Genomic DNA, 16,826 nt, shown 5'->3' with positions numbered 1-16,826 from the left:
CTTATAAAAATACAAGAAAGTAACAAAATAACATATATATATATTTCCTTACCTTACAATCGAGTGACCACTGTAATTCTTAGGTGGGAGTAGAGAGAATGAGAGAGGCCCTGGAAGGCAAATTACTATTATTACCGGACAATTGCCCTGTGCTGTGCGAGTGCATTCAAAATATTTGAAACACCACCCGAAAGGGAAAATTGAATGGCACGAAAATCCGGCTGATTCATCCCACTCTAAATTATTGGGCTTACACATTCAGCAAACAGAAATTGGGAGATGGGGCGAGATTTATCAATTGGACCACATGTTCTTGCCCAGTTTTTCTACATATAAATTGTATTGCTCGTCACGTCTCTGCAGCTTCCTCTGCAATTAAGGCAGGGCTAGGGGAAAATATACAGTACAACATCTATAAGGAAGCACTTACTTACAGGAAATTACAGATATGTTGTAGTGGCACTTCCCCATTCTATATATATTACCCTTTGAACACATCAACATTTTTTAAAAATGATTTTTTCCAAACTTTTCGGATCTACTAGCTAAGTAAAATGTGTTTTTACCAATTTAACTTCTTGCTGGTACGCATTACTGATGTTTGACTGTATCAAGTTGCTTAAGCTAAGAGGCCATAATCCTCCTTCCGATTGTCTGTGCTTCTTCCGGGGTGCCGGAATCATCACGAGATGTAAGAAAGCCCCTGAGTCATCCATCAATCGCTGGACTAACCCTCAGAGCAAGTGCCTCCATTACCCTTCTCGGAGTTCCAGGTGCACTTGCTGTATGGATGGATAATCATCTCCTGGGGAATTGCTGCCAAGCAGCTCCATTTGCCGATTAGCCGACAGACCACCAGAGCACCGCACGTGGTAACGCTCGTCGGCACCATTTGAGTTACTCTGGAATTTATATGCTATTTCGTAATTACTTATCAAGCACTGCAGACCCACTGGCGTGCTGTTTTCTAATCTGGACCAGGAGAAAGGCCATTAAAACGAATGTCCAGCTGGAACGGAGTGCAAACTGTTTTGTGTAATGGTCGTCAAATGGCTATGCAGGTGGTAATTTCGTTTAATTGTTTTTACTGGCTACGTGGCCTGCTTTGAATGTTAACCTAATGGTGGGCAAATGGGAACAAATTGATAAAAGCCTGAAAAAAAAAATAAAAGAAAATGAATATATATATAGCATATTTCTAGCTTCTGAAGCCAGATTTTTAATTTTTGCCAAATTTTTGGTTGTACCACCCTAATGTATTTTCACAAATTCTGTTGATCTGGAAACATTATCTCTGCAAACTGCTCACCGTTACTTCTTTTGCGCGTGCTCTTTCGCCTTCCAGTACGAAAACCACCGTAAGTCTCCAAAATCCAGATGAATGGAGAAGTGGACCGCGATGGCGAGGGATCCAAGAATATTGGATCACTTTCCTCCAAGCGATGGCCACAGTCACAAGTGAATTCCCCAGCAAACCGATCAGTTATACCAGCACCAATACTTCCGCCAAAACCTATTATCTAAAGTCCGTGAAAAAGCGGCTGACCACGTGTTTCCAGCAGTTGCGCGAAAAACTCCAGCCATTCGGTTCCTTTCGCAAGAGTTCATCCAGCCGCCTCTACAAGATCTTCGTAAAGTCCGATTTCTCCGCATGCGGTGAACGCTTTCAGAAGATCTTCAAATCGGCGCGCAAAACCGAATCGCCGGAGTTGTGGAAGGTGCCATTGGTGGCTCATGAACTCACCAGCCGGCAGAGCAGCCAGCAGTTGCAAATCGTAGCCAGACTCTTCTCGTCCACTCAGATTTCCACCAAGGAAATCACCTACAGCAGCAACAACAACACCAGCGAGAGCAACATGACCATTATCGAGAGCAACTATATATCCGTGCGCGAGGATTATCCCGATATAGATGCCGAGGTGCGCGCCATATTGCTGAGCCACGCCCAGAATGGAATCACGATATCGAACATCAAGAGTGAGTAGCTTTATGTTTTCTCAAGCACACTTTGAAAGCTTTCTTCTTGGAAAAATCTTTCCAGAAGTTTCGACTTCATCAAACACTTCAGAACTTTCTCTAAGTGGCTTTATTGAGTTAGACATCTAGAATTTATAAGCTTTAAGTAGGTTATTCAATCTTATTTGGATTATATAACTTTTATATTTTAGTATATTTATTTATAGAATTTGTTCAATATTTTTCCAAATCTTCCAGGTGAATATCGAAAACTGACGGGCAATCCCTTTCCACTGCACGACAACGTGACGGACTTCCTGCTGACCATTCCCAATGTGACCGCCGAGTGCAGCGAGACCGGGAAACGGATCTTCAACCTGAAAGCGAACCTGAAGAACGGTCACCTCCTGGATATGGTGCTCAACCAGAAACAGCGCACCACCAACAGCACCAGCGACTACAGCAGCGGAGCTCCGTCCCTGGAGAACATACCACGAGCACCACCACGCTACTGGAAGAATCCCTTTAAACGGAGGGCTCTGTCCCAGCTGAACACCAGCCCGAGGACCGTGCCCAAGATAACGAATGAGCAGACCAAGGAGATCGCCACCAGACCGGCTTCGCTGCACCAAATGGCCAATGAGGCAGCGGAGTCGAACTGGTGCTACCAGGATAATTGGAAGCATCTGTGAGTACTGAACAAGTGTTTATGCAGAGAGTGTACCTATAGCAAAAATGCATATAAGAAACCTTAGTTTCTATTTATTTAGTTAATAAATGTACTATTCCTTCTACTGAACTCCTAGCAACAATTTCTACCAGCAAGCCAGCGTAAATGCGCCCCAAATGCCAGTACCCATCAACATCTACAGCGATGCCCCGGAGGAACCAACCCATTTGGCTGCACCGGGGCAACAGCCAAGCTGCTGCAGAACCCAGAGCAAGAAAACCGAACCGACTGAAAACCGCCATTTGGGCATCTTTGTGCATCCATTTAACGACATGAACGTATTGAAGAGACGCCACGAAATGACGCCCACGCCCACGATTTTAACCAGTGGAACCTACAACGATTCTCTGCTGACGATTAACTCGGATTACGATGCCTATCTGCTGGACTTTCCGCTTATGGGCGATGATTTTATGCTATATCTCGCCCGAATGGAGCTAAAATGCCGTTTTAGGCGGCACGAACGCGTCCTGCAGTCAGGACTTTGTGTATCCGGACTGACGATCAGTGGCGCCCGAAATCGTTTGAAAAGAGTCCAATTACCCGAGGGTACCCAGATCATCGTCAATATCGGATCGGTGGACATTATGCGTGGCAGGCCTTTGGTTCAGATCGAGCACGATTTCCGGCTGCTGATCAAGGAGATGCACAATATGCGATTGGTGCCGATTCTCACAAATCTTGCACCGCTGGGCAACTATTGCCACGACAAGGTATTGTGTGACAAGATCTACCGATTCAACAAGTTTATCCGAAGCGAGTGCTGTCACCTAAAGGTCATCGACATACACTCATGTCTTGTCAACGAAAGGGGCGTTGTGCGATTTGATTGCTTTCAGACGTAAGACATTATACTATATAAATGTATCATAAGAATTTACGATTTGTGACACTTTTCAGATCACCACGCCAAGTCACCGGTTCCAAGGAACCCTATCTGTTCTGGAACAAAATCGGGCGGCAGCGTGTGCTGCAAATTATTGAAACGAGTCTGGAGTATTAAGTTGGGTTCTTAATCAAGATACATATGTGTAGATTTTGACTGGGCTGGCACCGGAACCGACAAAAGAAGAAGTTTTTGATGATTTTACGATTTACGCTGATGGATCGCTGCTTTTACGGAATTCGCTTAGTTTTAATATGTTTTATATGTAGTATGTCCCCTGTCTTTGTTTATTTATATGTTCGTTCACTTGTCCTAGTCCATTATTGTATATTATTGTGTGTTTTGTGTTCTATGTTAGATTTTAACTTCTCCATTTTCCGCTGTCTGTGATTTGTTTTGCCGATGCCATTGATTTTCTGCACACTTTTTGCTGCTATCCCAAAAGCTGTGTAAAATAATCAAATGCAAAATAAGTGCAAGCAGCTGAAAACTTCTCTTCAAACTTTTCCGCTTTTCCCAAAACCATTTTGCCTTGAAATCCGTTTTTACAAAATCAGATTACACTGCGAAATGGAATTTAAATGCAAATCATTGCAATGCTTATAAACTGTTTTTTGTTCTATATACTTTTTGTGTGGGCCAAAATTCGGCATGCTCCTGTATCACAACCTGCCACTTCCCCTTAAAAAGAAGGGCGTAGTGGGCGTGGTTCGTATACATATGAGCCATGCTGCATTTTGGCCGTAATGAAAATGCACTTGCTTCACTTGGAAAATTCGCTTGCACAAAATCAACGCCGCGGCTGATTTATTATTAATGTGCTCAAGCAAATTCAAGTGAAGCATTTGCGCGATTTTCGTCTTCCTGTTTCCGTTTTCAAAAAAGTTTATAATATGCTTACACTCTGCTGCAGACACGCAACCGGAAGTGCGCACTAAGCGCTTGTTTGTAGCACAGTGTAGAATTCTGGCGTAATTTACAGCTCTACTTTAAAGTCTTCTAGATAGCTATCTACTATTTATAAACTTATTTATTGTCTTGAATGTATGTTAATTGTATGTATTGATGGTGATCACGTTTTTTTTGTCCTATAACAAGCTGCAATGTAAAATCAAAAAAAAAAATGAAAAAATAATAACTCAAAAGGGAAAACAATGATTTTGTTTGATTAAAGTTATGTTCAAAGTAAATGGGAACTAATCGAATTAATTTTGATTTAAAAGTGGTCTAGATTATTTTGTGACATTAGTAATTATATTATTTTATATTGGCGATTATATTATCATAAAACTACATTAGTTGAAAGCCAATTTAGTTGGTATACAATTTTAAAAGTTCCCGCCAATATGGTTTGAATCTTTGCTAATATATTACAGTTTCCCACCTTGCATTGAGTGCACGATAGTTTTTCGGCATTTTCGATTGTAAAAGCATAAAAAAGTCCCTGCTATCGAAGCTCTACCACCTCCATCAGCAGGCGACGGCAAAAAAATCTTGAAATGTAAGCAGTAACGTCAAAATTCGCTTTCAAATCGTTAAACGTACGTTCCCATTCAATTTCAGAACAAAATGGCTTCATTCTTGGCACGAACTGGCGGCCCCCTGATCGAAGCCGTTAGGCCAGCGGCCGTGAAAAAGGTGAGTTCGCCAATTAGTGGTCATATTTGTGTGTAAAAAATGCGAAAATCCGTCGCTTTACATAATAAGGCGAAAAGAGAGAGGTGAACAGCTACTCTCTCCCTTTCACTCTCTCTCTCTCTCTTACTCACACATGTGAAATGCTGATCGTTTATCGGTAAAAAAAACTGTAGCGCTAATTTAAGTTCTTTCCATTTGTTAACTAAATATTTCTCCAGAGAAACGGGGAGAGTGTGAGATTTAAAGAGAGTCACGATCGCCGAAGACACCTGACTTTTTTATTGTGTCAGTGTGACGCAACTGTGCGCTTTTCGTACGCATTTGTGTGTGTGTGGGGGACCTTGAAAGCCCCATTTATTCCCCCACTTAATTTAGTTTGTTTTTTATCAATGAGCAGCTGACAACTGTTGCTTATCGTTTGTGGTTGTTGTTGCTGTTGTCGCCGGGCCCTCTAATTAAGTTCTTAATCTGTGAATTAGTTTCGGTTATCACCGGGAAACGCCGTTAGCCGGACGAACTTGCTCTTAACCCAGATTTTGTCTCTTTTCGCCGCTTTTTGTTTATGTTTTTTTCGCATGAATCACCGAACCAGTTTTTTTATGTTTAATTTTTGCTTGACAATGACCTCGTGACTGGAATTAAGGTTTCATTTATAAGATAGTACAATCAGTTCCGAAATCGTTCTTTTTAATCTTTTTAAATACATTTCTAATTGTTTATTTTGATCTCTTTAATTAGCATCTAATTTTCGTATACTAATATGACAAATTTATCCTTTTCAGATTCTTGGCCTGGCTCCCATCGCCGTCCAGCAGCTGAGGAACCTCAATGTCCAGGAACACGTTTCCTACAGTCTGCTCAATGAGGCCAAGATCCCAACACCTCGGTGAGTAAACCTAATCGGAATTATCAAAATCGCGAGCAAACAACCAACAATTTGCGTCAAAGTCGCGGTCCAAAGTTCAATGAAAGTGCCGCGTTGTCGTTGCGTCGTCTGTTTCCTTTGGCTTATGTGCGTTTTGGACTTTGTCTTAACTTAATAATATGCATTGAGTATAGCCCGACTACGGGGTAAACAAACCAGAGAAACGCAGCCGCCGATGATAAGGGTGATAACAAGTTTTATACTATAACACACTTTGATCGGCGTAAAGTGACAAGGGTCAGTGACGTGGGCTTTGATAAGATGGAAGCGGCATTAGTTTACGTCTATCATAATTACACTAACTAAGTATACATATACCTTGGGTAAAGAAAATATATTTTAATGTTTAAAATACCTGTAATTTAAATTTAAACAATTGCAAAGCTAGAATATTTTGATTTCCTATTATTCAAATAAAATCAGGCGACTGTTTTATTTTCTAAAAAGTGGGCTTGTCATCTCCCGAATGACCGAATAACCTTGTCTCAATTTTCAACCTTTGTGGTTACTGATAAGGGAATTTACGTGAAATGTTTCTAGCAACAATTTTTCAGAGAGCCCCCGAAATTATTTCATGTACTAAGTGATTCATTAATTTTGCAGTTTCGCTGTTGCCAAGAACGGCAAGGAGGCCAACGATATCGCCACCAAGCTGAAGACCGATAACCTGGTGCTGAAGGCTCAGGTTTTGGCCGGAGGACGAGGCAAGGGAACCTTTAAGAATGGCCTGAAGGGAGGTGTGCGAGTGGTATACGAGTAAGTTGTTATATAAGTCTGATATCTACAGTGAAACATAAATAACAAATCTTACTGTGCAGTCCCCAGACCGCTGAGGAACTTTCAGGCAAGATGATTGATCAGCTTCTGGTCACCAAGCAAACTGGAGCAGCCGGTCGCATCTGCAAGAAGGTGATGGTTGCCGAAAGGAAGTTCCCCCGCCGTGAGTTCTACTTCGCCGTGATGATGGAGCGTGCCTTTAACGTGAGACCTATACCCATTCACTTGATCGATCCCATTAAGTTACAGAAGACGATTAAATTTCCAGGGTCCCGTGCTGATCGCCTCCAAGGAGGGTGGTGTTGATATTGAGGAGGTGGCTGCCAGCAGTCCAGATGCCATTCTGTACGAACCCATCGATATTGGCACTGGTTTGACCAGTGAACAGGCCGAAAAGATCGTCAAGAAGGTTGGTCTGGGCGGCGACGGCGAGGACACACATGTCCAGATGCTGTTGAATCTGTATGACCTGTTCGTCAAGAAGGATGCCCTCCTGGTTGAGATCAACCCCTATGCCGAGGATGCCATGTCCGGCTGTAAGTTTGGTTTCATGTGTTGTGGTCTAATTCTAATGTCTGTCTCATCCTAACGAACTAACTCATTTGTGAATGTCATTGTACTGGATTTCATGTTTTCTGTCCAGGCTGTAAGTATATTTCACCAATAATAACGCTTTCCATCCATTAAACTATGTTTAAACGTAATGATTTGTAACAACTTTAAATGCTTACCCGTAGTCTTCGCATTGGATGCTAAGCTGCGATTCGATGACAACGCCGAGTTTCGTCAGAAGGAGCTGTTTGCGCTGCGCGATTGGACCCAGGAGGATCCCAAGGAAGTCGAGGCTGCCAAATACAATCTGAACTACATTGCCCTGGATGGCACCATCGGCTGCATGGTGAACGGCGCCGGTCTGGCCATGGCCACCATGGATATCATTAAGTTGTATGGTGGTGAACCGGCCAATTTCCTGGATGTCGGTGGTGGTGCCACTGCCGAGGCGGTCAAGGCCGCCTTCAAGATCATCACTTCCGATCCGAAGGTGCTTTGCATTCTGGTCAACATCTTCGGTGGTATTATGCGATGTGATGTCATTGCCGAGGGTATCATCTCCGCCACCAAGGATCTGAATCTGAACATGCCCGTGGTTGTGCGTCTTCAGGTGAGTTTTCATGGATGCATTTATCTGAGTTGCAGAAATATGCTAAACAAAACTGGTTTGCATTGCAGGGAACCAAAGTCAAGGAGGCCCGCGAACTGATTCGCACATCTGGACTGAAGATTCTGGCCCGCGATGATCTGGACAAGGCTGCCGATCTCGCCGTGCACTTGGCGCAAATCGTCAAACTGGCCCGCGAAATGAAGATGGACGTGAACTTCGAGATTCCCGATGCCCAAAAGTAGATAGCTCCATCAGTTACCGGCTAAGTCAACACTCATAAGCACACGCGGACACAAAATGAAAGTCGACAAAAAAGTAGAACCAAAACCCAACATTTACTCTAGCCACACGTAAACTACTCAATGAAACTATGCCATCGGTTCGTAGTTAGAGCATTATGTATTCGTAACGATCGGTCGAACAATTGATGAATTAATTTTGCAAAAATGTTAAGTTTAAAGCTGTTTAAAGTCCTAAGGATATGTCATAGATAATTCGAATAATCGAGCAAGTTGAGTGTTCTCTTTGCACCTAAACAATTTCTATATTGTATCTTAAATAGTCAACATTAATTGCACGTGAATAATAGAAAATGGAAATGAAAATACGTTTTAATTGTGATTTTTGCAAAAGTTCATTTAAATTTTATTTATTGAAACGCGACGCTGCTTCTAAAGCAGATGCATCATCTTGTGTATTATGCTATTTAGTTTGCTTTAAATTAAAACACCAAACAATCATAAACCGAACCTGCCTTTTGCGTTATCCAAAGACTGCTTTTAGTTTATTTTTAAATAGTTACTAACATTAATCACTGTAACTTAGAGGCAAGGGCGCTTGCAAGAAAGATCAAAAAAAGGCGGACAGTAAGGGTGTCCAGAAGTCGGAGAAGAAAGATGACAAGAAATCTGATTGCACAAAAAAAGAGGAAAAGAAAAAGGAAGAAAAGAAAGACATTTGCGACAAGAAAGGTAAAAAGTAAAGGGATACACATTTTGTAATAAACAAGGCAGGATCGAGCCGGATGTGTTTGAGACTTACAACATCAATAAGAAGGAAGCCATTGCTTAAATTCAAAATCCACAACAATTTCATTGTTCAAAATTGTAATCTCAAATTTCAGATGTAAACTTCTGACCCGCCACATTTTTAAAGATTTTCGTCATATTTATGTTTTGTTTATTCTGTTTTGAGCCTTAGAAACGATCGACTAGAGATAATATGTGGGTCTGCTCCTGTTCCCGCCAGTCGGTGTCGCCATCGCCCAGGTTGCCAGCATATTCTGTGAATGAATTTGAAATTTAGCATTTGATTTTTTCTGGGCATTCCATTTGAGGTTTACCCCTCATAATGCTGCGTATGGTCTTCATGGATGCGCCGCGCAAGTTAAGGATCTGCAGAACACGCTGCTTGACGGTGTCGCCAGTGGCACTGACCTCCAGCAGGATGTAGTCGATGCGCTGCAGCGTGAACAGACCGCCGGTCAATCGTTTTATATAGTTATTCTCCGCCTCCTCGTCCTCATCAATGCTGGGATCCTGTGGCATGATATTGGTTTTCAAATGATTAGTTTATGGTTACAATTAAAGCTTCAGTTCGTACCTTAGCCTGCTGATCGATCTCCTTGTCTATGGCCTCCACCTTGGCCAGATACTTAAGATGCAGCTCCAGCAGGCGATCCACCTTCTCGTGATCATTCTCCGTGAACTTGGCCAACATTCGCTGGCGGTGTGTGCCCTTGCAGTTTCGCAGCATTGATGCGATCACGGAGGTCACATGCTCCTCGTGCTCATCGGCGGAGATCAGGCGCTGCTTGTTGCGCTTGGGCGTTTTCATGAAGAGTGGGAAAATGGTGCGCAAGCCGAGAATCTCGACAAACTTGTTGCAGTTGTCTCTGCCATCCTGGCCAGCCATGGCATGATCCAAAACCTTAAGCGATCCATTTCTGGACATTTTCTTTTCGCGCAGCATTAGGTTCATCAGCTGCAGACCCTCGCCGCTGAGGAAACGATCGCGATTCTCGCGGGCCATCAAGGCGGAACAAAGGCAATTGAAGAGGTTCTGCATGTACTCCTGCTCCTCGTTGCTGGCGGGATCGTGTCTCTTGTAGACAGCCAGCTGCTGGAGCAGCACATCCACGCCATCCAGAGAGCCCAGCAGTAATCGGTTCTCGTTCTCCGTTTGTATAAGTATGGAAAGTATCTCGCTGCAGTAGAGTTTGTTGGGATCGAAGGGCGACTTGCCGCGCAGGCGTTTCAGCAGCCAGGCGAGCAGTCCCTGTTCAGCGGCTTCCTTCACGAATTCCGAATCGATTTCGGTAAGGTTTTCCACTATGGCCAGCGTATTGTGCACGCCGTCGGCCTCCTCCTTAACCTGTTCGTTCAGTCGCTCCAGATTCTGGACAAGCAGAGCACAGATTTGCTCTTTTCTCAGCGCTTCGATCAAGGATTCGGCACCCTCTTGACTTTCGCCCAGGATATCAACATCGGTTACTTCCTGCAGCAGATCTATCACGGCCACGGCTATGTCTGTGTTCTGATGTGCCAGCAGTTCGAGCAAACTGTGTAGGCCGTGCAGCTCCACGAGGATTGGATACAGATCGGGCACCGTGGCCACGCCCTTCAGCTCCTGGATTACCGTGTGCAGCTCGACCTCCGAGTCCATGAACTTTTCGGGACAGTCGGCGAACTTGATGCGCATCTCCTGGTTCTTCAAGTTACGCTTCTCGAACACCAGTATCAGTTTCTTCAGGCTCTGCTCATCCAGAACATCGCCATCGGCCTCCTCGTTCTCCACGTACTTCAGGATGTTCAGGCGCTCCTCCTCCGTCAGTTCCGGATCGAATTCGAAGGCGGAGGTGCCGCTGCCACCGGTGGCTCCTCCACTTTGCTTGACATAGTGTGCGGACTCCTTGGCTTCGGCGATGCGCCGCATGCGTTTGGTTTTCTCATCGACACCGCCCCGTTTTCCGTGCGAGCTCGCCAAATCGAAGTCGTCGTCCTCGTCGTCGTGCGGACGCTTTGGCGTCTGTTCCGGCTACAGTTTGGAATGGTCCAGGTGCATGAATATCATTGGTATCGCCTATATATTTACCTTAAACGCCAACAGTTCGCCGATGTCCATTTTTGCGGGCCTTAAAAAACAATTAGTGCTGGAACGTTGGGCGATTCTTAAGCGATACTATCGAACGTGAACCGCACGTGAATGTCGGTGCACCAAGATAGGTGCAGAACCATGATAAGCATGGTTTAGCTGAGACTCAATCCATTTAACCCTTAGAAGGTGTCATCAATATTTTGCTTGATTCATATTTAACTTCAAATTAATTCATAATTCTGATTTAAATTTGTGGTGGGATTTCGCATGAAAAACACTGTTTATATTGTTATTATTTACATTTTATGTAAGATCAAAAATTAATTCAAATTTTAAGTCCTTATTATATGTTGATTTTAAATATTTGTGCTCTTTAATTTTGGCTTGAACTAAAGGAATTTTTTCTTAGGTTAATATATAATGCTAATAATTACTAGACAGTTTTACAACAAGCAAAAATAAAATAATAAAATAAAAGAGCAAAAATAATAATCCTAAGAGTGCTTTAATAAGTTTAAAAACCTGGAATATGGTTTATAATTTCTTCAAACATTCTTTAAATACTTAATACTTTTTATATGAATTTTAAAGCTATCAACTTGAATCCATTAACCATTTCTTTCGCCCACCCAGCCTCCCAAAAAAAGGCCTTTGGCTGTTTTAGCCCTGCGCCTGCGACTTTGACGACGGGTTTACATAAATTCCTAAAGGCCAAGCCCCAAAAATAAATTTACAACTGCTTTAAGCTCTGGCAATTCAACAAGTTGTTCGCGTCTATGAGTGTGTGTGTGTGTCTGTGTGCGCTGGTGTGTGTGCTTTCTTCGAGCCAGTCTTTTTTTCAATTCAGTTCGTCAGCGTGATTTGGCGTTGTTGTTGCTGCCTGTGCAGTTGCCATTGGTAGTGGTATTGGTATTAGTATTGTTGCTGTGGCTGCTGCCGCTTTTTTTCTTTTTTCTGGCTTGTTTCATGCTGACCCACTTTTGGTGGCAATACGTGAGCCCGAACAGTGGGTCGAAACCTTAGAGAAATCTTCGAGCTTTACAAAAAAAAAAATAAATGGGAATTTTAAAATGATCATATAGCAACAGTTCAATTAAGATGAATAATGGGAAATATTTTAAAAATAAAATTACCCTATTTTCACTATATTTATAAGTGTAAGAATGCTTAGAAAAAGTTAAATACAAAATATATAACGGATTTATGGATTTTGGCCACACTGTGCCGGGCAAAAAAGTCATAAACTGAATTGCCAACAGGTTATGGCGACTACCACGAAGACGACGGATGGCTTGGTTGCTGTTTTTGTTGCCGCGGCTCGACTGCGGCGGAGTAGTAAAAAGGGCCATGACAGTGACACTTTGAAGTTTGAGGTTAAATCGTCAATGTTGTTGCCTTGGTCTTGCTCTCTGGCTGCATTGGTTGCTGTGTGGATGTGGATGGGGCTGTCTCTCTTGGGGAATATACCCATAATATTTCGTGCGGCATTATTGTGCTGTGCTGCTTTTTTTGGCATTATTGTACATCACATCGAATGCTGCCTTGCACTGACTGCACTCCATTCAAAAGACTTAGGCAGCGAACTTGGCAAGAAATTACTTTGAACTCACGCATGCTCGCACGTTTTTTATGTTTTTCTTATTAATTATTTTTTTGCCTGCCTGCTTGGCCGCATCTACTACACTCACACACGAGCTGGGATTTGAAAAGTGAAATTTCAAAGTAGAACAAGCGGCAGCGGCAGCAACAACGCCGCACGTTTAGAGGTTCCAATAAAAATGGGGTCACTTGTCGTTGGCCAGTCGGTTGAAGTAGTAGAGCCCCCCTCCCGCAAGCCCCTCGAATAGCCAACTCGGAACCCCACTGACCATTGATCGCATAGATCACGCGCCGCCTGCTCATGTTGTTGTTTTAGTTGTTTTTTCTGTAGTTGTTGCCGTTGTGCATTGTAAATTAATTGCAGTCGCGTCGCGTCTGTTTTGGATTTTTTGGCTTGAACCGTTCTCAACCAGTTTTAGGCCATCCATCGTGTGTGCCATTAAAATGCAACACGAACTTGACAACGGAACGGAATAAATGGTGAAATATTTCTCTTCGAGCTCAAAGACTTTCCCTGTGACTAGATATAAGTTCTGTAAAGTGATTTTGGGCACCTCGTTTGGTAAACCATTGTAAAACCCTAATGACAACATACATATAAATAATATTAATTTCGCTTTAGAATTTGCATCCGGTGTAGTCTTGCCTTTGATCTTGTTACAATCATTTAACAACTGGTAGCCTTCTACATTTTTGGATCGTAACAATAATCAAGTTTAATTGCGTATTTCATAAGATTTTCGTTGTGCACTGTTTGCTTTTGCTGCTAATTAATGTTTTCTGCAGAGCTGCAAGAACAATAATAAAACCAGAACAACACTTAAATATTAATAATTGATTATAATGTTATTACAGACATGATTTATTCTCGCAAGAATCTTGGTCAGCGGATCGGCGAGGCGTGAATAAGTGCAGTGATTGTTGCAAAATCAAAAGTTGCACTTCGGCTATGAATTACATTTTTTAATTGCCGAAAATGAGCGAGTGCATAAATTATGAAAATTGCGAAATTTCGAGCCGAACAAGTCCAAGTATGGATCTTCAGCTCCTCCACTTCCGGCACGCGATCCATTTCCGTTCTGCTTTGCAGCTCTGCTGCTTCCTGCCGCCCACCCACCACCGCCCTCGCCCGTCCACCTTGCATCAATCAAAGTCTCAATCAAGAGCAAAAGTAATCAAAACTAATAGCGACAATGGGGGGAAAAAACACAATCCGAACAAATAAAGCCAAGCACACACAAATCATGGCCGTAAACAAAAAGGGAAGAAGTCGGGGCGCGACAAGAGCAAATAAGGCAAAATCGTTAGAAATAACAATATATATGCATGTGTATATGTATGTGTGTAAAAAATGGCATGGCAGAGGCGACAGCAACAGCAACAACCCCATCGAATGGGCCACAAAACACAGAAAATAACAAACAAACAACAATACACACACAAAATAGAAATGGAGAGCAACTTTCACCCAAGGTCATTGTGTCTTTAACTGCGCCACAGCACAAAACAGCAAGGCAGCAGCAACAACGACAACAACAGCAACTAGCTACTTGCAACTACTGGACAATATGAATATGCGACGGCGACTCGACACGATCGTCTAAGCGACCGACGCCCGATTTGTTACTTTGCTCAAAAAACAAAAGCCTGTTTGTTTAACCATTGCTTATCGAAAAAGCCATACCCTTTCAAATAAAAATATAATATTTAACCATTTTTACTCAACTTAATATAAATATAAAACAAATACATACCAAAAACTCCTTTTAACTGAAATATATTTAATTGAAATTGATTATAATTCATTAATTAGCATAAAATGCTTAAGCAGCAGTATATCAAAAGTTTAAGAAAATGAAAGATTTGTATTAAATATATTATTTTTCAAATCCTTGCAATAGCTTATGCACCCTTTTGAAGAGTATATAAACACCAGCTAGCCTGATTGTCTGTCAAGAGGAGGAGTGATTCAGCGAAGGAACTGGAGATTTCGAGGGGGAAGCGTTTTCTGTTGCACTTGCTACTGCATGTGCCAAAAATAAACCAAAGACACTTGCAGACTGAAGTAGCATGAGCTGATCTTCGTTTTCTGGGAAAGGTCGAGAGGAATCTGGATGATCACTTGCCACATGTCCATCTTATTGGCAAGTAATCGAGCGATGAGCTGTTTAGCATTCACCTTAGATTATCCAAAAACATTTCGCTACTATATTTAGTCCTACTACATTCTGTGAAGTATCTTCTTCACTCTCCATCTCCATCAATTAAGCACAGCCATGCTGCTTAAGCCAACCTAAATGTCTGCTTAGGCATCGCAATCTTGGGCACTTCAATCTCAGGATTCCCCCATCAGTCGTGTTATCTACGCCGACACCTTCATCTGGGTCATGCTTAGCCACATTGTTAGCTGAATGCAATTAAGTGGCCGAAAACTATGAGATGAGAGTGGAAAATTACTTTTAATTGACATAAAGATACATTTAAAATGGAGAAGAAATTCCAAAGAGGTTTGTCTTTTACTTTGCTAATGCATTTAAAATTACTCCATGAGGTGTCCTTTTGCCAAAATCTCATAAGCAGGGAAAAACTTTAAATAAATATTTATTTATAATAATTAAAAGGCACTGTGTACTACAGATATTTTCATTATTAAAAAGAAAAGAAATTCTAATTACTTTTGTTTACCAAATAAATAATTTTGTAGATTTTTTCTCAGTGCCAGTATAACAAAGTAAGAAAAGCTTAACCCATGACAGGCGGCGCGTCGCAACACGTAGCACAGTTTGATTAGAACAAAACGAAGCCGCAGCAAAGGCAACAGAAGAGTAACAGCAACAGCAGCAGCAGCCATGATGTTGCATAAATTTAAGTGCCACAGATACAAGGCGCAAGATACAGAAACGAGTTACAGATACATCAAGAAGCTGAAGCAGGCGCGCCACAAGATGAGGTCTCTCCTCGGAGCTGAAGTCAAAGTCGGACTCGGAGTCGGCGGCATAGAAATGCGGATGCGAACTGGAGACCCCACTTCGCATATATACACACAGGTACACACACAGGCACACAATGTATAGAGTATATGGGTATATATCGGTGTCTACCTCCAGACGGACTGCGGTGAAAGAGCAAAGTATCTTAGTATCTTAACATTTCAAATCCGCTGCGGTTCTCTGTGGAAACGAGTCTGGAAATTGGGTCAGTGGCACAGTATGCATGGCATTCTCCGGCTCCGTCTTTGTATCTGTATCTTTAGCTTTTTCTGTAGTCGTACTCGTATCTGTAAGCTATATATCCATACCGACATACATACATACGTATATTGTATATCCCCTACAACCGTGTGGGCTTCATTTCTTCGCCACTTCTTCGGTCTTTCTTTGGCTCTTTCTTCTTTGGCTGGCTTTCTTTGTGGTCAATATAATGATTCTGGCCGACTGGCTGGTTCGGTTTAGTTTGGTTTGGTTTCTTGGTCGCAACTTGACTGGGCTGCTCGCATATTTTTGTGGCTACTACTCCATTTTATGTTTCTTTCTTGATTTTTGTGGCCGAACGTGCCTCAATGCTACGCCGTCAGGTTGCTAATGGGACCTTAAAAGCGGGTCCGTGGGGCGTGTGGGGCATAAGCAATGGGGCAACACCCAAATGTCACTCGCTTACCTTTGAGATTCCATCTAATGCTGAAATTTCCATACATTACGCATACGACATGTGGACCACGGAAGCTCAAAAAAAAAAGAGTAAATGAAAACACTCTAGCGATTCGTAGGCTTAGTTTGTTTTGCACATTTTGAATGACATTTGAATTTATTTAAATATAATTAATTAAATATTAGGCATTAAAGTTACGAAATAAATATTTACAAATCGAAATGTGTTAAACAAAATTCAAGTTTGCTTTTGTAAAAATAAATAAAATTGCACGATAACTAAAATAACACAATTAATATTGTCTTTTGTTTATAGAAATTATACATACACATAAATTATAATTAAACTATTTTAGGGTTGCTTTTTAATTGTTGGGTTTCTTTTCGGGTGCTGAGTGTGTCCAAGGATT

General features: G+C 42.1%; 3 protein-coding genes across 5 annotated transcripts; 2 read left to right on the top strand and 1 right to left on the bottom strand.

Moving 5' to 3' along the window:
• Window positions 1-1,417: 1,417 nt before the first annotated feature.
• On the top strand, window positions 1,418-4,698 carry LOC117142766 (maternal effect protein oskar). The gene is made up of 4 exons (XM_033306948.1): window positions 1,418-1,977; window positions 2,215-2,644; window positions 2,763-3,527; window positions 3,587-4,698. Exons 1-4 carry the CDS (start codon window positions 1,443-1,445, stop codon window positions 3,687-3,689), a joined length of 1,833 nt encoding a protein of 610 aa, XP_033162839.1. The 5' UTR covers window positions 1,418-1,442; the 3' UTR covers window positions 3,690-4,698.
• A 296-nt stretch (window positions 4,699-4,994) lies between these two features.
• LOC117142768 (succinate--CoA ligase [ADP-forming] subunit beta, mitochondrial) lies at window positions 4,995-9,204 on the top strand. Of its 3 annotated transcripts, XM_033306950.1 has the most exons (10): window positions 4,995-5,073; window positions 5,136-5,210; window positions 5,993-6,096; window positions 6,739-6,891; window positions 6,954-7,116; window positions 7,181-7,448; window positions 7,556-7,558; window positions 7,650-8,074; window positions 8,143-8,312; window positions 8,900-9,204. In XM_033306950.1, the coding sequence occupies exons 2-10, from the start codon at window positions 5,142-5,144 to the stop codon at window positions 9,054-9,056; spliced, it is 1,512 nt and encodes a 503-aa protein (XP_033162841.1). In that variant the 5' UTR covers window positions 4,995-5,073; window positions 5,136-5,141; the 3' UTR covers window positions 9,057-9,204. The 3 variants fall into 3 exon arrangements, with proteins under 3 accessions (XP_033162841.1, XP_033162842.1, XP_033162844.1); XM_033306951.1 differs by lacking the exon at window positions 7,556-7,558; XM_033306953.1 differs by lacking the exons at window positions 7,556-7,558; window positions 8,900-9,204 and having other exon boundaries at window positions 8,143-8,818.
• A 32-nt stretch (window positions 9,205-9,236) lies between these two features.
• Window positions 9,237-11,254, bottom strand: LOC117142767 (beta-catenin-like protein 1). Its single transcript, XM_033306949.1, has 4 exons — window positions 11,168-11,254; window positions 9,677-11,110; window positions 9,417-9,612; window positions 9,237-9,356 (listed from the first exon to the last, which is right to left on the bottom strand). Exons 1-4 carry the CDS (start codon window positions 11,195-11,197, stop codon window positions 9,271-9,273), a joined length of 1,746 nt encoding a protein of 581 aa, XP_033162840.1. The 5' UTR covers window positions 11,198-11,254; the 3' UTR covers window positions 9,237-9,270.
• Window positions 11,255-16,826: the final 5,572 nt, after the last annotated feature.

The sequence above is a fragment of the Drosophila mauritiana genome, chromosome 3R (assembly GCF_004382145.1).
Source record: "Drosophila mauritiana strain mau12 chromosome 3R, ASM438214v1, whole genome shotgun sequence".
NCBI classification, from domain to species: Eukaryota; Metazoa; Arthropoda; class Insecta; order Diptera; family Drosophilidae; genus Drosophila; species Drosophila mauritiana.
The sequence above is the reverse complement of the archived record's forward strand: the minus strand, read 5'-3'. Positions and strand labels throughout refer to the sequence as shown.

Excerpts from the sequence above, each read along its gene's own strand:
- LOC117142766 (XM_033306948.1), top strand. The coding sequence starts at position 1,443 with ATGGCCACAGTCACAAGTGAATTCCCCAGCAAACCGATCAGTTATACC. Across the intron at positions 1,978-2,214 it reads CACGATATCGAACATCAAGA|GTGAATATCGAAAACTGACG; the intron begins GTGAGTAGCTTT and ends CAAATCTTCCAG. Across the intron at positions 3,528-3,586 it reads CGATTTGATTGCTTTCAGAC|ATCACCACGCCAAGTCACCG; the intron begins GTAAGACATTAT and ends GACACTTTTCAG.
- LOC117142768 (XM_033306950.1), top strand. The coding sequence starts at position 5,142 with ATGGCTTCATTCTTGGCACGAACTGGCGGCCCCCTGATCGAAGCCGTT. Across the intron at positions 7,117-7,180 it reads TGATGGAGCGTGCCTTTAAC|GGTCCCGTGCTGATCGCCTC; the intron begins GTGAGACCTATA and ends TTAAATTTCCAG. Across the intron at positions 8,313-8,899 it reads GAGATTCCCGATGCCCAAAA|AGGCAAGGGCGCTTGCAAGA; the intron begins GTAGATAGCTCC and ends ACTGTAACTTAG.
- LOC117142767 (XM_033306949.1), bottom strand. The coding sequence starts at position 11,197 with ATGGACATCGGCGAACTGTTGGCGTTTAAG. Across the intron at positions 11,111-11,167 it reads GCGAACTGTTGGCGTTTAAG|CCGGAACAGACGCCAAAGCG; the intron begins GTAAATATATAG and ends TCCAAACTGTAG. Across the intron at positions 9,613-9,676 it reads AGATCGATCAGCAGGCTAAG|GATCCCAGCATTGATGAGGA; the intron begins GTACGAACTGAA and ends ATCATGCCACAG.